The sequence below is a fragment of the Phocoena sinus genome, chromosome 10, assembly GCF_008692025.1.
Source record: "Phocoena sinus isolate mPhoSin1 chromosome 10, mPhoSin1.pri, whole genome shotgun sequence".
Lineage (NCBI taxonomy): Eukaryota > Metazoa > Chordata > Mammalia > Artiodactyla > Phocoenidae > Phocoena > Phocoena sinus.
The window spans coordinates 20,672,459-20,695,537 of NC_045772.1; the positions used below are offsets into that span (position 1 = coordinate 20,672,459).

At 38.2% G+C, this 23,079-nt stretch overlaps 1 protein-coding gene across 1 annotated transcript in view; it reads left to right on the forward strand.

Moving 5' to 3' along the window:
* The window catches only part of SLC5A8 (solute carrier family 5 member 8), a 74,434-nt gene that overhangs the window by 46,522 nt on the left and 4,833 nt on the right, over positions 1-23,079 (forward strand). Inside the window, exons 10-12 of the mRNA XM_032647274.1 lie at positions 1,706-1,773; positions 16,280-16,366; positions 18,423-18,628. Of these exons, the coding sequence (XP_032503165.1) occupies positions 1,706-1,773; positions 16,280-16,366; positions 18,423-18,628 (361 nt within the window). The remainder of the gene's footprint in view (positions 1-1,705; positions 1,774-16,279; positions 16,367-18,422; positions 18,629-23,079) is intronic.

The following is a 23,079-nucleotide window of genomic DNA, read 5'->3' on the forward strand; positions in this document are numbered from 1 at the left end:
TAACCTTATGGGGATTCCCTTGTATGTTATTTGTTGCTTTTCCCTTGCTACTTTTAATATTTTTTCTTTGTATTTAATTTTTGCTGGTTTGATTAATATGAGTCTTGGCATGTTTCTCCTTGGATTTATCCTATATGGGATTCTCTGCGCTTCCCGGACTTGATTGACTATTTCCTTTTCCACAATAGGGAAGTTTTCAGCTATAATCTCTTCAAACATTTTCTCAGTCCCTTTTTTTTTTCTCTTCTTCTTCTGGGACCCCTATAATTCAAATGTTGGTGTGTTTAATGTTGTCCCAGAGGTCTATCAGATTTTCCTCAATTCTTTTCCTTTTTTTTTTTTCTTTATTCTGCTCTGTGGTAGTTATTTCTACTATTTTATCTTCCAGGTCACTTTTCCATTTTTCTGCCTCAGTTATTCTTCTATTGATTCCTTCTAGAGAATTTTTAATTTCATTTATTGTGTTGTTCATCTTTGTTTGCTCTTTAGTTCTCCTAGGTCCTTGTTAAACGTCCCTTGTATTTTCTCCATTACTATCATTCCTCTGAATTCTTTTTCAGGTAGACTGCCTATTTCCTGTTCATTTGTTTGACTGGTGGGTTTTTACCTTGCTCCTTCATCTGGCGTATTTCTCTGTCTCCTCATTTTGCTTAATTTACTGTGTTTGGGGTCTCCTTTAGTAGGCTGCAGGTTTTTAGTTCCTGGTTTTTTTGGTGTCTGCCCCCAGTGGGTAAGATTGATTCAGTGGGTTGTGTAGGCTTCCTGGTGGAGGGAACTGGTGCCTGTGTTCTGGTGGATGAGGCTGGATCTTGTCTTTCTGGCGGGCAGGACCACATCAGTGGTGTGTTTTGGTGTGTCTGTGAACTTATTATGATTTTAAGTAGCTTCTCTGCTAATAGGTGGGGTTGTATTCCTTTCTTGCTAGTTGTTTGGCATGGGGTGTCCAGCACTGGAGCTTGATGGTTGTTGAGTGGAGCTGGATCTTAGCATTGAGTCAGGGATCTCTGGGAGAGCTCCTGCTGATTGATATTAAATGGGGCCAGGAGGTGTCTGGTGGACAAATGTCCTGAACTCAGCCCTCCCATCTCAGAGGCTCAGGCCTGACAGCCGCCCAGAGCACCAAAACCCTGTCAGACACACAGCTCTGAGAAGCAATGGCATGCTGGCATGCAATCTGGGAAGGATGTAGGACACCAGTAGAACCGGTGATGTTCTAAGCCAGGCCAGAGGTTGGAAGACTTTTTTAGATTGCTGGTTTGTTGTAAAAGGATATAACTCAAAAACAGCCAGCTGGAAGAGATGAATATGGCAAGATATGGAAAAGGGCATGGAGCATCCATGTCCTCTCTGAGCATACCACGTGTTCGCCAACCCAGAAGCTCCCTGAACCTTCCTTTACCAACAAATGTTTATGGAGGATTACATTAATAACACAATAGTTATTAGGTTTTAAATCTCTATAGTTAATTTTAGGGAATCTTTACCTATATAACCTAATGTAATTAATCCTGGGCCACAATATCAGTGTTTTCTTTCCTCTTTGCATACTAGTTCCCTTTCCTTTTTTAGCTGGTTCTGAGGTAGGTGACCATTCTTTATTATAGTCATATTATGTACTTTGAATCAAGGTGTGATAGCTTATTCTATTGAGAATTCTAATCCTCTGAGTCTGGATTTTACAATGGCTTTTACATCATCCATCTAGGTGTGCTGTTTGGAGCTTTGTGTATTGGAATGGCTGCGCTGGCATCACTAATGGGAGCTCTGTTGCAGGTAAGAGCTAATCCTGGAAGGTTTGAGTCATAATCACTAAATTCTTTTCCTTTTTTTTTTTTTTTTAAGTGTTGATGTGACCATCCTTACAGACTTTTCTCTCTATATGTCTACACATAGACATACCAAGGAACATAGATGACTAAATTCTTTTAAAAAATTTTGTTAATTAATCTTTCCATTTTGAGATCATTATAGATTTACATGCAATACTAAGAAATAATACAGAGAGATCCCATATACCCTTTACCCAGTTCCCTCAATGGTATGAGACCTAGGTTGATGTTCTTTTTTTCCCTTTTCCTGGTGGATGTCCTGTTGCTCTAACACCATGTGTTGTGAAAGCTGTCTTTCTTCCATTGAATTGCCTTTGCACCTATGTGAAAAATCAGTGGGGCATATTTGTGTGGGTCTATTTGTGGTTTCTTTGTTCTATTCCATTGATCTATGTGTCTGTCCATCTGCCAAGATCATACAGTCTTGATTACTATAGCTCTGTAATAAGTCTTGAATTCAGAAGTACTGATTCCTCCCACTTTATTCTTATTTTTCAAAATTGTTTTAACTGTTCTAGTTCCTTTTCCTTCCCATATAAAGTTTAGAATAATCTCTATATGTAAAAAAAATCCTGCTTAGTTTTTGACAGGATTGCCTTAAACCTGTAAAACAATTTGGGAAGAACTGACATTTTTACTGTGTCGAATCTTTTAATCCATGAACGTAGTGTATCTCTTCATTTATTTAGATTTTCTATGATTTCTTTTCCACCACTACTGTGTAATTTTCATATACAAGTCATGTTTATATTTAGTTAGATTTACACCTAAGTATTTCATTTTTTTTGAGTGATTGTACACGGTATTGTATTCTTAATGTTGGTGTCCATGTGTTTGTTATTATATAAAGATACAATTGATTTTTGTATATTTGTTTGTATCCTGTGACCTTGCTGAACTTATTAGTTCCTGGGATTTTCTACAGATAAAATTATATCATCTTCAAATTGGGATAGCTTTATATCTTCTTTTCCAATCTGTAGATGTACCTTTAATTTCCTTATTGCCCTGGCTTCAACTTCCACATCATGTTGAATAAGAGTGGTGAAAGTGGACATCATTGCCTTGTTCTCCAATCTGAATGAGAAAAGCATTCAGTGGTTCATTCTTGAGTACATCACCTGTAGGATTTTTGTACATGCCCTTTACCAAATTAAGGAAATTCCCCTCTATTCCTATTTTTCTGAGAGTTTTTATCATGGATGAGTGTTGAATTTTGTCAAATGGTTTTTCTGCAGCATTCGATATGACAATATGATTTTCTTCTTTAGCCCTTTAACATGGTGTATTATGCTGATTGATTTTCAAATTTTAAGCTGGCATTGCATTCCTGGAATAATCTTCTCTTGGTCATGATGTATAGTTATTTTTATATATTGCTGAACTCTATTTGCTGATAGTATGCTAAGAATTTTTGCATCTATATTCATGAGAGATGCTGATCTGTGGTAATATTTTTTTGTAATACCTTTCCTTGGTTTTGGTGTTAGGGTCATACCAGCCTCATAAAATAAATTGGGAAGAGTTCTCTCCTGTTTTCTGGAAGAGATTGTGTAAAATTGGTGTTAATTCTTCTTTAAGTGTTTGGTAGAATACTCTAGTGAAACCATCTGGGCTTGGGGGTTTCTTTTTTGGGAGTTTAAAAATTATGAATTCAGTTTCCTTAATAGTTATAGCTGTTCAAATTATCTGCTTCATAGTGGATGAATTATGGTAGTTTGTGTTTTCGAGGAATTGCTCCATTTCATCTAAGTTGTCAAATTTAGGTGTGTGGAATTATTCATAGTATCCCCTTATTACACTTTTGATGTCTGCAGGGTTTTTAGTGATATCTCCTGTTTTATTCATAATATTGGTAATTTTATCTTTTATGTCTTGTTTTAGTCTTGCTAGTGGTTTGTCAATTTTTATTCATATTTTGAAAGAACTAGCTTCTTGTTTCATTGATTTTCTGTGTCATTTTTCTGTTTTAAATCATTGATTTTAAAAATTATCTTCATTATTTTCTTCCTTCTGCTTGCTTTGGGTTTATTTTGCTCTTCTTGAGGTGTGACACTAGATTACTGATTTGAGACTTTTTTGTAATGTGTGCACTAATTGCTAAAAATCTCCCTCTCAGCACTTTTAGCTATGTCCCATAACTTTTCATATTTTGTATTGGAGTTTTAAAATTTCCTTTGATATGTCCTTTTGACCTGTAGATTATTTAAAAATAGGTTACTTAGTTTCCAATTGTTTGGAGAGTTTCCTGTTATCTTTCAGCTATTGATTTCTAATTTCATTCCAATGTGGTCAGAGAACACATTCTGTATGATTTTAATTCTTTTAAATTTGTTGAGGTCTGTTTTATGGCCCAGGATATAGTATTTTGGTATCTGTTACATGGGCACCTGAAAAGAATGTGTACTCTGCTGTTAAGCATAGTGTTCTACAGGTGTCAGTTAGATCCTGCTCATTGATGGTGCTGAGTTCTTCTTTATCCTTCTGATTTTACGCTTATTTGTTTTTATCAATTGTTGACAGAAGTGGTGAATTCTCAACCTATAGTGTGTAGTTGTCTCTTTTCCTTTTAGTTCTATTAGTTTTTGCTTGTATTTTGCAGTTCTCTTGTTTGGTGCATATACATTTAGGATTTTGATGGCTTCTTGGTGAATTAGTCCTCTTATCATTATATAATGTTCCTCTCTGATAATTTTCTTTGTCTGAAAACTACTTTATCTGATATTAAATAGTTAATAGTACTCCTGCTTTCCTTTGATTAATGTTTGCATGATATCCTTTTACTTTGAACTTGACTATATCATTATATCTTAAGTGAGTTTTTTGTAGACAGCATATAGTTGGGTTATGTTTTTAAATTCATCCTACCAATCTCTGTCTTTTTATTGGGGTATTTAGACTTTTAAAATTTAGTATAATTATTGGAATATTAGGGCTTAAGTCTGCTGTTTTTTGTTATGTTTGTTCTTTCTGTTTTCATTTTTTTAAGTGGGATACTTAAACATTTTTTAGAATCCCATTTTGATCTATCTATATTGTTTTGAGTTTTCTCTTAGTGTAGCATTTTCATTTGTTGCTTTATGTGTATATACATAACTTATCACAGTCTACTTGTTTTGTCCTTTTACCAATCCGAGTAAAATATAGAAATCTTACCTCATTTCTGTCTCTTTACCCAGTTTATAACACAACTGTCTTAAATATTTACTCTGCATATATTTTGAATTACATTAGACAGTGTTATAATTTTTGCTTCAACAATCAAACATGATTTAGAAAACTCAAGAGGAGGAGGAAAGCCTATTATATTTATTTTTGCTTATTGTGTTCTTTCTTTCTTCCTGATTTCTCAAGGTTCCTTCTTTTACCATTTCCCTTCTATTTAGAGAACTTCCTTTAGCCATTCCTTTAAGGATAAGTCTGCTGGCAACAAATTTTCTTAGTTTCCCTTTATCTGAGAATGTATTGATTTCCCCTTTATTCCCAAATGATATTTTTGCCAGGTATAGGATTCTGAGTTGACAGTTCTTTTTTTCCAACACTTGAAAAATATTGTGCCGCTTTCTTCTGGCTTCCATTATTTTTAAGGAGAAATCTGCTGCCATTCTAATTGTTTTCCCCTATAGGTAAGGTGTCATTTTTTTTTTCTTCTGGCTGCTTTCAGAAATTTTTCTTAGAAGTTAGTTTACAGAAGTTTAATTTCGATGTGTCTTCGCATGTTTTTCTTTGGGTTTATTCTGTTTGTAGTATGCTTAGCTTTTGAATCTGTAGGTTTATGTTTCTTGCCAAATTTGGGAAGTTCAAACGTTATTTCTTTGAGTACTTTTCAGCCCCACTCTCTTTCTTTTCTTACCTAAGACTCGGATGACATGAATGTTAGATTTTTTGTTATATTCACACAGGTCCTGGTGACTGATTTTTAAGCCTATTTTCTCTCTGCTTTTTTCAGATTGGGCGGTTTTTATTGGTCTATCTTCCTGTTTACTGATTCTTTTCTCTTTCCCCCCAATTCTGCTGTTGAACCTATCCACTGAGATTTTTATTTAAGTTATTATATTTTCAGTTCTAAAATTTACATTTTGTTCTTCTTTATATCATCTATGTTTTTGCTGATACTTTCTTTTTTTTTTTTTTTTTTTTTGCTAAGGCCTTCTACTTTTTCATTTGTTTCAAGCATGTTCTAATTGCTGAAGCAATTTTATCATGGCTGCTTGAAAATTTGTGAAATAATTCTAATATATCTGTCACTTCTCTATCAGCATTTATTGATTGTCTTTTTTCATTCATTTTGAGATCTTCCTAATTCCTGCTCTGAAAAGTGAACTTCAGTTGAAACCTGGACATTTTTATATTATGTGGTGAGACTATAGATCTTACATGCACCTTCTGTTTTGGTTTTCTTTCTCTGATACCACTTCAACAGTGTAAGGGAGGGAGCTGTCTCATTACTGCCAGGTGGATGTAGAAGTCCAGGTTCCCAAGTTGGCCTCTGTTGACATCCAAGGGAGGAATTTCTTATTTTGCTGGGTGGGAACAGTCTCCACTGACATCATGGTGAAGGTGGTCTTGTTCCTGCTGGGCAATGGTGAAAGTCCTGATTCTCCATTAGGTCTCCTATGACATTGCCTGAGCAGGGAGGGAATGGGGTGCCTTGTTATAGGCTGGTGGGGGATGGAATCTAGACTCCCTACTTGGCCTTTTCTGGCATGTGTATGTGGGGGAACAGTTTATTCTGTGGCATTTGGCTGGAATTGAGCAGTTATTATCTAAAAGTTTTCTTTCTTGCTAAGTTGCTCCTTTTCTGGTCTTTGCTGGATTTTTTTGGCCTGCACATATTGTCATTTCTGGATTGCCAGCTTCTTCAGCTCTAAGACTGGGATATGTGGGCCAAAAAGAAAACTCAGAGACCTCACCATTATATTGTTCTTCAGGTCCCGAAGTCCTAGCTAGTCTGCCTTCTTCTCTTGACCTTTTAGATTCTTCTTATGTTTGTTTTATATGTAATGTCCAGGAGTCTTAGTTTTATTAGCAGGAGGAATAGGGAAAAGTACACCTACTCCATCTTCCTATGAGTGGAAATACATTTTTTATTGCCTAAAGAGTCCTTCATGTCTTGTGGCATTTGCTAAATTTTTGTTAGAGAGCATTTTTGTGTTGGAAAACTGTCTTGCTTCTTTGGAAGTGTTGGAATGGAGAGGACAGACTAATCTTTGGAATAGCCTGTTTTTTAAAAAAATATATTTATTTATTTATTTACTTACTTACTTGGTTGTGCTGGGTCTTAGTTGAGGCAGGTGGGCTCCTTCGTTGTGTCAGGTGGGCTACTTCATTGCAGCATGCGAGCTTCTTAGTTGTGGCATGCGAACTCTTAGTTGTGGCATGCATGTGGGATCTAGTCCCCTGACCAGGGATCAAACCTGGGCCCCCTGCATTGGGAGTGTGGAGTCTTATCCACTACATCACCAGGGAAGTCCCCTAGCCTCTTCTTTCTGAACCTTGAGTGGACTTCCCAGTTTTCAGCATCCAACCCTCAGCATGGACTCTTCCCACTGTCTGGAGTACCCTTCAACTGTCTAAGTCTTATTTGTTCTTCAAGTTTCAACTTAAACATTACTTTTCAAAAAGGCCCTTTCTGTTCCCTGGGTAGGTTTGAGTTCCCCTCTACCAAATGTGCCCAGAGCACCTTGTATTTCTCGTATCATCCCCATTACAATACTTTATTGCAATTACTCATTTAATGTCCGTTTTACTAAATAGTTTGTAACTCCATGAAGGTGAGGATTATGACGTTGTTCTTTGATACTGTATCAAATACTTGGTGCCTACTGCAGTGTCCAGGACAAAGTAGACATTCTACAAATTCAGGTTGAATGTACCTATTTATGTATTGGTTCATAAATATCTACTTATCTGATCACACCTAAGTGGTCCATGAAACTTCCATGGCCACCTGGGCTCCAACTCTGGGACCAGGACCCAGAAACTTGAAGGTTAATGCTGGGCACAGCAAGTCCTCCAGGCTCCTGCTTCAGACCCAACTTGGGTCCTTTCTGGTTGGTGGTTGCTTAGGGCATACCACTTGTTAAAATAGTGTGACCTCATTCTGATTATATGAATTAGTGAATGAATGAATTAGGTCCAGAAGCTCTAAGCTTACCTGGTACAACTAAGCCATAACCAACAAAACTCCTCTTTGTGTGCTTTTCTCCATAGTCTGCATTATTACTTATAGTTCTTATTGTGGTTGATTTCCCCTTTTTCATATACCAGCTCTGGCCTGAGTATAGATAATGAGATATTCTAGGAGAGTCATCATAGCTCCAAGGCAACTCTCCCTTGCTTTCTCTCTAGCCAAGGTCTTATTTCCTGAGATGGGTATTTTGGGGGGTATATTCCTTATATCTCCAAAACTGGCTCTAGGTCACACTGTCGCAGTGACCACTACATGGGCCAAGTGACTTCTTTCACATTTTGCATAAAGTCTACCTTCCTTCCTACTGGACTCTGGTTCAAGAGGTGCTGTGAAATGAGTCCTTAGGATCGTATCCTGAGTCCATATCCTCCTCGAACACTAGTTCTCCTCTGTCATAATATCCTCACTCCTTTCCCTATTCCACGAGGTAAGCTTTTTTTTTTTCTTTTTAACCCAGGACTGCAGTCTGTATGCTCTAAAATTTTTCTTGAGCATATATATATATATATATATTTTGATTTATTCATTCTATTCTATCTGTCACTTTTACTCTGTGGACAAACCGGTGTGTCCCTGATTCTTCTTTTACGGTTCTGTCCACTTTCAAAAGTTAGCCATTTGAATACTGGGAACACACATCTCTTGAAATTTTCAGCATTTTGCTTTTATCTATTCTTCATACTGTACATTTTATTTCACTATCATGATTTTCGCATCACGTTTTTATTTTACATCTTTATTGGAGTATAATTGCTTTACAATGGTGTGTTAGTTTCTGCTTTATAACAAAGTGAATCAGTTATACATATACATATGTTCCCATATCTCTTCCCTCTTGCGTCTCCCTCCCTCCCACCCTCCCTATCCCACCCCTATAGGTGGTCACAAAGCACCGAGCTGATCTCCCTGTGCTATGCGGCTGCTTCCCACTAGCTATCTATTTTACATTTGGTAGTGTATATATGTCCATGCCTCTCTCGCTTTGTCACAGCTTACCCTTCCCCATCCCCATATCCTCAAGTCCATTCTCTAGTAGGTCTGTATCTTTATTCCTGTCTTACCCCTAGGTTCTTCATGACATTTTTTTTTCTTAAATTCCATATATATGTGTTACCATACAGTATTTGTCTTTCTCTTTCTGACTTACTTCACTCTGTATGACAGACTCTAGGTCCATCCACCTCATTACAAATAGCTCAATTTCGTTTCTTTTTATGGCTGAGTAATATTCCATTGTATATACGTGCCACATCTTCTTTATCCATTCATCGGATGATGGACACTTAGGTTGCTTCCATGTCCTGGCTATTGTAAATAGAGCTGCAATGAACATTTTGGTACATGACTCCTTGTGAATTATGGTTTTCTCAGGGTATATGCCCAGAAGTGGGATTGCTGGGTCATATGGTAGTTCTATTTGTAGTTTTTTAAGGAATCTCCATACTGTTCTCCACAGTGGCTGTACCAATTCACATTCCCACCAGCAGTGCAAGAGTGTTCCCTTTTCTCCACACCCTCTCCAGCATTTATTCTTTCTAGATTTTTTGATGATGGCCATTCTGACTGGTATGAGATGATATCTCACTGTAGTTTTGATTTGCATTTCTCTAATGATTAATGATGTTGAGCATTCTTTCATGTGTTTATTGGCAGTCTGTATATCTTCTTTGGAGAAATGTCTATTTAGGTCTTCTGTCTATTTTTGGATTGGGTTTTTTGTTTTTTTCATACTGAGCTGCATGAGCTGCTTGTAAATTTTGGAGATTAATCCTTTGTCAGTTGCTTCATTTGCAAATATTTTCTCCCATTCTGAGGGTTGTCTTTTTGTCTTGTTTATGGTTTCCTTTGCTATGCAAAAGCTTTTAAGTTTCATTAGGTCCCATTTGTTTATTTTTATTTTTATTTCTATTTCTCTAGGAGGTGGGTCAAAAAGGATCTTACAGTTATATATGTCATAGAGTGTCCTGCCTATGTTTTCCTCTAAGAGTCTGATAGTTTCTGGCCTTACATTTAGGTCTTTAATACATTTGGGGCTTATTTTTGTGTATGGTGTTAGGGAGTGATCTAATCTCATACTTTTACATGTACCTGTCCAGGTTTCCCAGCACCACTTATTGAAGAGGCTGTCCTTCCTCCACTGTACATTCCTGCCTCCTTTATCAAAGATAAGGTGACCATATGTGCGTGGGTTTATCTCTGGGCTTTCTATCCTGTTCCATTGATCTTTCTGTTTTTGTGCCAGTACCATACTGTCTTGATTACTGTAGCTTTGTAGTATAGTCTGAAGTCAGGGAGCCTGATTCCTCCACCTCCGTTTTTCATTCTCAAGATTGCTTTGGCTGTTTGGGGTCTTTTGTGTTTCCATACAAATTGTGAAATTTTTTGTTCTAGTTCTGTGAAAAATGCCAGTGGTAGTTTGATAGGGATTGCATTGAATCTGTAGATTGCTTTGGGTAGTAGAGTCATTTTCACAGTGTTGGTTCTTCCAATCCAAGAACATGGTATATCTCTCCATTTGTTTGTATCATCTTTAATTTCTTTCATCAGTGTCTTATAATTTTCTGCATACAGGTCTTTTGTCTCCTTAGGTAGGTTTATTCCTAGATATTTTATTCTTTTTGTTGCAATGGTAAATGGGAGTGTTTTCTTGATTTCACTTTCAGATTTTTCATCATTAATGTATAGGAATGCCAGAGATTTCTGGGCATTAATTTTGTATCCTGCTACTTTACTAAATTCATTGATTAGCTATATTAGTTTTCTGGTAGCATCTTTAGGATTCTCTATATATAGTATCATGTCATCTGCAAACAATGACAGCTTTACTTCTCCTTGTCCGATTTGGATTCTTTTTATTTCCTTTTCTTCTCTGATTGCTGTGGCTAAGACTTCCAAAACTATGTTGAATAAGAGTGGTGAGAGTGGGCAACCTTGTCTTGTTCCTGATCTTAGTGGAAATGCTTTCAGTTTTTCACCATTGAGGATGATGTTGGCTGTGGGTTTGTCATATATGGCCTTTATTATGTTGAGGAAAGTTCCCTCTGTGCCTACTTTCTGCAGGGTTTTATCATAAATGGGTGTTGAATTTTGTCGAAAGCTTTTTCTGCATCTATTGAGATGATCATATGGTTTTTCTCCTTCAATTTGTTAATGTGGTGTATCACGTTGATTGATTTGTGTATATTGAAGAATCCTTGCATTCCTGGAATAAACCCCACTTGATCATGGTGCATGATCCTTTTAATGTGCTGTTGGATTCTGTTTGCTATTATTTTGTTGAGGATTTTTGTATCTATGTTCATGAGTGATATTGGCCTGTAGTTTTCTTTCTTTGTGACATCCTTGTCTGGTTTTGGTATCAGTGTGATGGTGGCCTCGTAGAATGAGTTTGCGAGTGTTCCTTCCTCTGCTATATTTTGGAAGAGTTTGAGAAGGATAGGTGTTAGCTCTTCTCTAAATGTTTGATAGAATTTGCCTGTGAAGCCATCTGGTCCTGGGCTTTTGTTTGTTGGAAGATTTTTAATCACAGTTTCAATTTCAGTGCTTGTGATTGGTCTGTTCATATTTTCTATTTCTTCCTGATTCAGTCTTGGCAGGTTGTGCTTTTCTAAGAATTTGTCCATTTCTTCCAGGTTGTCCATTTTATTGGCATAGAGTTGCTTGTAGTAATCTCTCATGATCGTTTGTATTTCTGCAGTGTCAGTTGTTACTTCTCCTTTTTGGTTTCTAATTCTATTGATTTGAGTGTTCTCTCTTTTTTTCTTGATAAGTCTGGCTAATGGTTTATCAATTTTGTTTATCTTCTCAAAGAACCAGCTTTTAGTTTTATTGATCTTTGCTATCGTTACCTTCATTTCTTTTTCATTTATTTCTCATCTGATCTTTATGATTTCTTTCCTTCTGCTAACTTTTGGGGTTTTTTGTTCTTCTTTCTCTAATTGCTTTAGGTGCAAGATTAGGTTGTTTATTCGAGATGTTTCCTGTTTCTTGAGTAGGATTGTATTGCTATAAACTTTCCTCTTAAAGCTACTTTTGCTGCATCCCGTAGGTTTTGGGTTGTCGTGTTTCCTTTGTCATATGTTTCTAGGTATTTTTTTATTTCCTCTTTGATTTCTTCAGTGATCACTTCGTTATTAATTAGTGTATTGTTTAGGCTCCAAGTGTTTGTATTTTTTACAGATCTTTTCCTGTAATTGATATCTAGTCTCATAGCATTGTGTTCGGAAAAGATACTTGATATGATTTCAATTTTCTTAAATTTACCAAGCCTTAATTTGTGACCCAAGGTATGATCTATCCTGGAGAATGTTCCATGAGCACTTGAGAAAAATGTGTATTTTGTTGTTTTTGGATGGAGTGTCCTATAAATATCAATTAAGTCCATCTTGTTTAATGTATCATTTAAAGCTTGTGTTTCCTTATTTATTTTCAATTTGGATGATCTGTCCATTGGCGAAAGTGGGGTGTTAAAGTCCCCTACTATGAATGTGTAACTGTCGATTTCCCCTTTTATGGCTGTTAGTATTTGCCTTATGTATTGAGGTGCTCCTATGTTGGGTGCATAAATATTTACAATTGTTATATCTTCTTCTTGGATCGTTCCCTTGATCATTATGTAGTGTCCTTCTTTGTCTCTTCTAATAGTCTTTATTTTAACGTCTATTTTGTCTGATATGAGAATTGCTACTCCAGCTTTCCTTTGGTTTCCATATGCATGGAATATATTTTTCCATCCCCTTACTTTCAGTCTGTATGTGTCTTTAGGTCTGAAGTGGGTCTCTTGTAGACAGCATATATATGGGTCTTGTTTTTGTATCCATTCAGCCAGTCTGTGTCTTTTGGTGGGAGCACTTAATCCATTTACATTTAAGGTAATTATCGATATGTATGTTCCTATTCCCATTTTCTTAATTGTTTTGCATTTATTATTGTAGGTCTTTTCCTTCTCTTGTGTTTCTTGCCTAGAGAAGTTCCTTTAGCATTTGTTGTAAAGCTGGTTTGGTGGTGCTGAACTCTCTCAGCTTTTGCTTGTCTGTAAATGTTTTAATTTCTCTATCAAATCTGAATGACATCCTAATCTTGGTTGTAGCTTTTTCTCCTTCACCACTTTAAATATGTCTTGCCAGTCCCTTCTGGCTTGCAGAGTTTCTGCTGAAAGATCAGCTGTTAACCTTATGGGGATTCCCTTGTGTGTTATTTTTCCCTTGCTGCTTTTAATATGTTTTCTTTGTAGTTAATTTTTGACAGTTTGATTAATATTTGTCTTGGCGTTTTTCTCCTTAGATTTATCCTGTATGGACTCTCTGTGCTTCCTGGACTTGATTAACTATTTCCTTTACCATATTAGGGAAGTTTTCAACTATAATCTCTTCAAATATTTTCTCAGTCCCTTTCTTTTTCTCTTCTTCTTCTGGAACCCCTATTCGAATGTTAGTGCATTTAATATTGTCCCAGAGGTCTCTGAGACTGTCCTCAGTTCTTTTCATTCTTTTTTCTTTATTCTGCTCTGCAGTAGTTATTTCCACTATTTTATCTTCAAGTTCACTTATCCGGTCTTTTGCCTCAGTTATTCTGCTATGGATCCCATCTAGAGTATTTTTCATTTCATTTATTGTGTTGTTCATCATTGCTTGTTTCATCTTTAGTTCTTCTAAGTCCTTGTTAAATGTTTCTTGCATTTTTTCAATTCTGTTTCCGAGATTTTGGATCATCTTTACTATCATTATTCTGAATTCTTTTTCAGGTAGACTGCCTATTTCCTCTTCATTTGTTAGGTCTGGTGGGTTTTTATCTTGCTCCTTCATCTGCTGTGTGTTTTTCTGTCTTCTCATTTTGCTTATCTTACTGTGTTTGGGGTCTCCTTTTTGCAGGCTGCAGGTTCGTAGTTCCCATTGTTTTTGGTGTCTGTCCCCAGTGGCTAAAGTTGGTTCAGTGGGTTGTGTAGGCTTCCTGGTGGACGGCACTAGTGCCTGTGTTCTGGTGGATGAGGCTGGATCTTGTCTTTCTGGTAGGCAGGTCCATGTCTGGAGATGTGTTTTGGGGTGTCTGTGGACTTATTATGATTTTAGGCAGCCTCTCTGCTAATGGGTGGGGTTGTGTTCCTGTCTTGCTTGTTGTTTGGCATAGAGGTGTCCAGCACTGTAGCTTGCTGGTTGTTGAGTGAAGCTGGGTGCTGGTGTTGAGATGGAGATCTCTGGGAGATCTTCACGTCTGATATCATGTAGAGCTTGGAGGTGTCTTGTGGACCAGTGTCCTGAAGTTGGCTCTCCTACCTGAGAGGCACAGCAGTGACTCCTGGCTGCAGCACCAAGAGCCTTTCATCCACCCGGCTCAGAGTAAAAGAGAGAAAATGAAGAAAGAAAGAAAGGAAGAAGGGAGGGAGGGAGGGAGGAAGGAAGGAAGGAAGTGAGGAAGGAGGGAAGGAAGGAAAAAATGAAATAAAGTTATTAAAAGAAAAAATAATTATTAAAAAAAAAATTATTTTTAAAACCAGACAAATAGAACCCTAGGACAAATGGTGAAAGCAATGCTATACAGACAAAATCTCACACAGAGGCATACACATACACATTTACAAAAAGAAGAAAATGGGAAATAATAATAAATCTTGCTCTGAAAGTCCACCTCCTCAATTTGGGATGATTCATTGTCTATTCAGGTATTCCAGAGATGCAGGGCACATCAAGTTGATTGTGGAGCTTTAATCCGCTGCTTCTGAGGCTGCTGGGAGAGATTTCCCTTTCTCTTCTTGGTTCGCACAGCTCCCGGGGCTCAGCTTTGGATTTGGCCCTGCCTCTGCGTGTAGGTTGCCGGAGGGCGTCTGTTCTTCGCTCAGACAGGACGGGGTTAAAGGAGCAGCTGCTTCGGGGGCTCACTCAGGACGTGGGGGAGGGAGGAGTGTGGATGCGTGGTGAGCCTGCGGTGGCAGAGGCCAGCGTGACGTTGCACCATCCTGAGGCGCGCCGTGCGTTCTCCCAGGGAAGTTGTCCCTGGATCTCGGGACCCTAGAAGTGGCGAGCTGCACAGGCTCCCGGGAGGGGTGGTGTGGATAGTGACCTGTGCTCGCACACAGGCTTCTTGGTGGCGGCAGCAGCAGCCTTAGCGTCTCATGCCCGTCTCTGGGGCCCGCGCTGTAAGCCGCGGCTCGCGCCCGTCTCTGGAGTTCCTTTAAGCAGCGCTCTTAATCCCCTCTCTTCGCGCACCAGGAAACAAAGAGGGAAGAAAAAGTCTCTTGCCTCTTCAGCAGCTACAGACTTTTCCCCAGACTCCCTCCCGGCTAGCCGTGGCGCACTAGCCCCCTTCAGGCTGTGTTCACGCCGCCAACACCAGTCCTTTCCCTGCGCTCCGACCGAAGCCTCCCAGCCCCGCCCACCCCGGTGGGTGAGCAGACAAGCCTCTCGGGCTGGTGAGTGCCGGTCGGCACCGATCCTCTGTGCGGTAATCTCTCCGCTTTGCCCTCCACACCCCTGTTGCTGTGCTCTCCTCCGCGGATCCGAAGCTTTCCCCCTCCACCACCCGCAGTCTCCGCCGGCGAAGGGGCTTCCTAGTGTGTGGAAACTTTTCCCCCTTCACAGCTCCCTCCCACCGGTGCAGGTCCCGTCCCTATCCTTTTGTCTCTGTTTATTCTTTTTTCTTTTGCCCTACCCAGGTACGTGGGGAGTTTCTTGCCTTTGGGGAGGTCTGAGGTCTTCTGCCAGCGTTCAGTAGGTGTTCTGTAGGAGTTGTTCCACGTGTAGATGTATTTCTGGTGTACCTGTGGGGAGGAAGGTGATCTCCGTGTCTTACTCTTCCGCCATCTTCCCGATTCCCCCCAATCTTTTTTTTAACCATACTTCTCATTCTAGTTTTATCCTTAGGAAATCAAGGATAGCATTGGGTTTCATTGCCACCTCTGGTCTCTTAGCAGTACTTATCCACAATCTGCTTTTGCAGGGGATTTTGAGACTACCAAGGCGCAAAGAAGTGATGTGGTTGATTATTAATATCGACAAGAACAATACCAGGAGGAGTAGCGTCCCTCTTGTTTCACGATTCTCTAACCTCTTTACATTTTGCTTTTCTTACTGAGGGTACTTGAATGAACTGATGGAACTTGCGACTGAGAAGAAGCTTCCAAGTTCTATCTCTTTGTCAATGGCAAGGCTGCCATGAATGTCAGGAGGAGGCTGAATACTTTAAATCCTCATCCTGATGAAATTAAAGCATTTTAACTTTGGATTTGAGGTTGCTAATTGATGACTTTTTATTATTTTTGTAGGCCGCACTCAGTATATTTGGCATGGTTGGGGGACCACTTCTGGGCTTATTTGCTTTGGGGATTTTGGTTCCCTTTGCCAACTCAATAGTAAGTATTAAAAATGAATATGTGTAAAGCCTACTTTTCCAACTGCAGTAGCGCCTCTATAATTTTTTCTCAATTGTAAAGATATGGTTCCTTTGATATTTGTCATTAGTGACCTGTCTTGATGTCTTAAATTACTCATATTGACTTTGCTGGGATACACAATGAACGTACTATTCATTGGGACCCTGCATGTGTGGAACTAAATGGAAACTACCAGAATAATATATATTTTGAATATCATACAATTAAATTATATAATAACACGATATTTATAAATACAATATATTATAGAGTATTATATAACATAACTAAAGGATATATATTATGAAATAATATACAATATGATATGTAATATATACTACAATATATATCATGAATACTATATAACTAAAGGAACAACATTTTGTACGCATCTACTTTTTTGCCGTTCTTGAAAATTAATCGCTAGGATTTAAAGGAGATCGACAGGCTCAGATATGCAAGGTTTCAGGGCAGTAGAGCTGAGGATACCTGTGACTAGCCGGAGTACAGTAAAGAGAAGAAATAGAATAAAATCTTCACCACTTTGGTCAGAAAATTTATACTCCTGATATTTAAATATGTAGCTCCACCAACATGGTTTTAGACCCAAAGGAGTGATTATAACTGGGAATTGTATTCAGAAAGAGGTAATAGCTCATTTCTTCTACATAGACATATCTGTGCTTTGAGGCCAAGTTTTGTTTAGAATAAGTGAAATTGAAATTACTTCTCTGAAATCCAGGAGGAACTCCACTAGTTCAGTCCTGCTGTAAGCTGAAGTTCAGGAAAAGCTGGTAATGTATGTGTGGTTGTTTCAGACAGATGGAGAATAACTGCAGAACTATGACTTTACATTTAGAATTCTATTTTCCTCATGAGGCATTAAGAATTGGTAAGGCAGATACTAATAAGGGCTATTATCATCGTTATTATTGTTAACAATAATTCTCAACAAAGTGTCATATGAAAAGCTAGTTTGGCAGAGATTAATCAAAATGAAAGAGAGCAGTTTGTGTCCATCTCAGAATGTTGAAGCTTTGATGAGATTCTTTGCATTATGAAGTGCATAGTGGTTTGTTGAGTGCCTGAAATATTAAAAGAAGACTGACTTTTGATTTTTGACATTTATTTCCACCATGAGTTGCCTCCAGAAATGCTATAGCTGACTAGGTCCAACACGCCCTTAGAAGGGGAAGTAAGAACTATCATTCCTGTCGTAATAGCTGATCATTATTCTTAAAGAAAGGGGAGTAATTTCATCACAGAGGAAGGCGCTTCCCAGCTCAAGATTTGCTTTCATCTCCATCATTTGGAACTAGGGCTTAAATCATTCAAGGACTGACTGACTGATCAAAACTACTTGGATTACTGGTGAAAAGCAGGCAGGGGAACCCACGTCTTCCAAAGACTGGGGAACCAAATGTCTTCAGAGAGGAAATCTCCACTTGTCTCTAGAGATGGTTTGGTTGTATGTACCATTGCAGTCATTTGTGAAAACAGCTGGCTGTTTTCCCCTAATTTTCCTGCAGTACAGTTACAGACATGCATGTTGCTGTGTATAGCAATAAATTCTGTGGATGTTTTCTTCTTCGTGTCTGTTGCTGCTCAGATGGCATGCCATTTTTTCACAGATTAAATAAAAATAGAGGGAACAGTTGGCCTGAAGTCAGCTGCAGGACTGTTGTAGTTATTGGGTGTAAAGAGACAAGGAGGCCAAAACAGAGTGCTGGCCATGGAAACAGAGTGGAAGGAATGGAATTATGAGACAAAGGAAAAGAAAAATGGGCAGGAATTGGTGATTGGCGAGATAGAGATATGAATTATATGGGGGGTTCCAGAGACCCCAGGGCTTTGGGCTGAGGGACCAGGGACCCATGCTGCTCTTGGCAAGAGGCAAGGAGCTTACAGGGGAAAAGAGTTTTAGGAGGGGACTGGTAAATTTGGCTTGGACCATGTTGAGCTTAAGCTTCTAATGTTAATTTCCATTTCAAAGCAAACTGTATTATTTTTTTTGAGAAGTACTCCTGTTTTGCAGGGAGCACTTGTGGGTCTGCTGGCTGGATTTACCGTTTCTTTGTGGGTCGGAATCGGAGCTCAACTTTATCCTCCACTTCCTGAGAGAACTATGCCATTAAGCCTTGAAACCTACGGCTGTAACAGCACATACAATGGGACAGATTGGATGACAACCACAGAAGTGCCATTTTCTACCAGTGCTTTTCAAGTATACAACATTGAAAGGTATTGAATTGAGCTTTATACTGTTGTATTTTTTAAAATGTGTGTGACAGGTAGAGAACCCCAGTTGCTTTTCTTGCCTTCAGTGCTGTGATTTTGCCTAATTCTGAAACGGGGAGAGCCCATGTGGCTTTCTGGCTATGATATTTTGTTCAGAAATAGCAAAAAATGCCATGTTTTCTTAGTTTCAATAGAAACGTCTACCTCACCTACAGATGCAGAGGAGACTTGAATAGTAACAAAAAAAATTCTTTTATGGGTAAATGCTAATAAATACTGGCTCCAGTTGAATGAAAAAATGCCTCTGTACACTGAAAAACCTTTAAAATGAAAAGTAAAATGCTAAAAGACACATTGCCTGTATAGTTTTGGAAGTATAGCCTTTACCAGCTAAAAGCTACAGTTTGTCTAACTATGTTGGGTAATTGCTATTTGTTCAGTTTTAAAGATGCCGTATTGAGCATTGGCCATAAGTCACAGCGGTGATCTTCCTGCTGGAGTTTTCAGTTATGCAGAACATTTTTGAGCTTTGGATATTGATATTGTCTGATTTAATGAAATGATGTAGACCTTTTTTTATATCACTATTTCACTGCACAGTGGATGTGAGGGCAAGACTCCCCTTAGTGGATATATATCAATACATCTCCAGCCTTAAAGCACAAAACGCATGGATGCATTCAAGGAATACAAAGATGAGGCCACTTCCCCTAAAGTATTACCCCAGTTCCAGCTTGCCTAGAATGAAACCATTGGAGAATCATTCCATTTGAGACGAGACATGGCATCTCCGTCTTAAAATGGACACACTCCTGGGAGAAAGAATGTGACCATACATATAAACATCATTGGTGATTTATGTCCCAGAGGGAATTCAGCAGTGAGAACACTTGTCAGTGGGAGTTCAAGGCTGGTAAACTCTGCATGCGTAGAGAGAAAAGATAGTTCCAGAGCCTGAGGCATATATGGGGGAAGGTTTGACTAGGTGGGGTGCTGTGGTGAGGGGGGTACACAGAAATACAGTGAGTAGTCCGGATAAGCATGAATGCACTAATGTGGGGGGGGGGTAGTCAGGAAGTCATTAGAGAGTGAAAAAGGGAGCAATTATGAATTAAGTGTAAGTAGGAGGACGTTGAAGTTGTGCTTTTTGTTTTACAATTTTGCTTAGCATTTGTCCTGATTATGTAAATGTCTCTTTTAATTTAAAAGAGTAAGGCAAATTGGTTATTCGGATTTCTGAAACAAATAAATTAGCTGAGGTTTACTATGTGCCTGGTACCATAACAATCACTTTTATATGTTAGCTTATTTATAAAATAACTCAGCTAATAAACAAGAATTTTTGAGCATGAACTATGCACCCGGCACTGGGCTGACCATTTATGTAATATCCATAGACAGTCTTCCCCTCCCATCCACCGTGGTTCCTGCCTTCCAGGCAATTATAATCTAGCTGGAAGAACATGCTACTATACACAAAACAAGGAACTCAGTACGCATGATAAGTATAATAACTAGCTAATAAATAGTTGAAAGTATTTGTTAAAAGAATGATTGTAAACAAAGTTGGAGTGTAGATTAGCACAGACTTCAAGATCTACTAATACTTGAAGAATGCAGAAGCTGGCTAGAGGAGAAGGTCTGGAAAGTTATTCTTGTCACAGAAACGACCAGAAGAGAAGTTGAACAAGAGAATAAACAATTAAACAATGTTGTGAACAGTAGTATTCATAGGCTCTCATGGGATCCAGGAGGAGGAAGAGCGTAACTCTTCCTGGGTGGAAGATGCTTCTTAGAGAAGTATTCCATGAACTGGAGTTACTCAGGTGAACAGGATTGGGCAGTGGGAACAAAAGGAAGATGGAGTGTATGTTGCAGAATGAAGGCAACATATGCAGAGGCATGAAGGCCTGAAGCCACATGGCATCTTAGGAAATCATGCGTAGTTCAGTATGGCTAGAGTCCAAGGGGAATGAACGCACAGCTAAAGGTGAAGTAAGATACGTTTTGGTTGCCTAGGTATTGGGTTTCAATTACCCAGATTCAGTTTTTATTTAAGTGTCTAGTACTTGTTGGGTACATATTGGTAGCTTGTTGTGCTTTTAACTTGCATTTCCCTTATGATTAATGAAGTTCAGTACCTTTTTACATGTTTATTGGCCATTCGTATAACTACTTTTGTGATTTGTCTGTTGAAATCTTTGGTCCATTTTTAAATGGGTTCTCTGTCTTTTTCTTATTTATTTAGGATTTCTTGATATATTCTAGATACAAGATAAGTTTTGAAAATATTTTTCTCCCACTCTCTGGCTTGCCTTTTTACTCTCTTAGTGATGCTTTTTAGTGGTCAGATTTTCTTAATTTTAATTGAGTTCAACTTATCAGTCTTTTCCTATATGGTTAGTTCTTTGTGAATTCCGTTTAAGAAATCTTTGCCTACCCTGAGGTCATAAAGCTATTCCTCTATTTTTTTATTTAAAAGCTTTCTTGTTCGCCATTTCCACTTGGGAAATGTAATCCACTTCAGAATTGATTTCAAGTGATCAAGATTCATTTTTTCCCATATGGATATTCTTTTTTTTTGGACTAGAAGAACCGTTTTTTTTGTTGTTTTTCTTCATAACTCACACACACACGCTGTATTTTATTTTTACAAGAGATAAATAAACTGACACCAAGCATTGTAAATGGATGGCCACAACAAAAGCAACGATGATTGCAATTACCAAACACGAAACACACTCATACTATGTCATAATACTGACATTCAGTCCAGTAATCGTCCACTGTAACAGCTCCTTTACTTTGCAGTGAAAATTGATTTGTATATTTTTTGCCTCTGAGTCCTTGTGGGATTTTTTTTTTATTCAAACAGAAAGTCACAAAAATTATAATCATCCTCAACAGTTCACTCAGTCCCATGGAATTAATTTTTTTCATCTTGATCTTTTGTTAGCACTTTTATGAATTCATCAGGTTTCCATTAGAGTTCTGAAAATGCTTATTCATTCAGTTCAGCAGTAGAGCCAGTTACCAGAAACCTGTACTTGTCAGAGTCTTTTCCATGAATTCCTTGAAGATGAAACCCTTTCATAGGAACATTTTTGCGAAAGCATCAGAGTACACCCAGAACTGTCTGTAAATGACAAAAGACTTAGAAATGACCCATATGGATATTCTGTTAACGAAGCACCATTTATTGAACGGAGCCTCCTTTTACCCCACTTTGCAATGCAGTGGCAACTTTGACATAAACCAAATGTCTGTTTTTCTGTGGGTCTGTTTTTCAGTTTTCTATTCGGTTCTATTTTGTCTGTCTTTGGCCCAATATATCACATTATCTTAATTTACCTGGCTCACCCCTATTTTTCCCTTCTTTCTGGGATGTTGGCTTCTCAAGTTCTAACTGCCATGGTCTCTCTGAGGTCTTCAAAAACCTGCCTCCTCCCATTTCCCAGTTTTAATATTTTGTTCTTGGCAGGATGGTGGGTCTACTCTATCAAAGCTGAAAGTGGAATCCTAGAGCAATTGTTTTAGAAGCAGATCAGGTCATGTCACTCCTCCACTTAAAATACTGCAATGTGCCCTCCAAGTTGATCCATGTTGCTGCAAATGGAAGTGAAATAAGTCAGACAAAGACAGATACTGTATGATATCGCTTATATGTGGAATCTAAAAAACATAACATACTAGTGACTATAACAAAAAAGAAGCAGATTCACAGATATAGAGAACATACTGGTGGTTGCCAGTGGAGAGAGGGAAGGGGGAGAGGGGCAATATAGGGGTAGGGGATTAAGAGGTACAAACTACGAGGTATAAAATAAGCTACAAGGATACATTGTATAACATGGGGAGTATAGCCAATATTTTATAATGAATATAAATGGAGTATAACCTTTAAAACTTATGAATCACTATATTGTACACCTGTAACATATAATATTACACATCAACTCTAATAAAATGTAAATTTAAAAAATAAAAATAAAATAAAATAATAAAAATACTGCAATGTGTGCCGCTATCTAGAGAGTAAGGTCCAAACTCATCCAAGTCCTACGAAAAGACCTCTAGCTCATCTTGTAGCATTCTATATCTTGTTCGTTATGCTACCGTCTGCTGGTGTTTACCTCTCTCTGGAATGCTTTCTCAAGAACTTTTGTTATTCAGATCTCAGTTCCAATGTCTCTTCTTCACAAAGACTTTCCCTGACCACTCCTTGTAGTGTAGTTCCTTTTTTCTACCATGTTAACGTCACATTACCTTGTTTCATTTTCCTTATATACTTTCCACCAGTGGGAATTATTATGTTCATGAATTTGTTTACTGGTTCATTACATTTCTCTATTAAAATGTAAACTTTCTGAGGGCAGGAACAACCTTATCCAGCTTTTTTATGGCAGACTTTCCAATAACAAGAACAGTACCTGGGACACAAAGCAGAGTTGAAT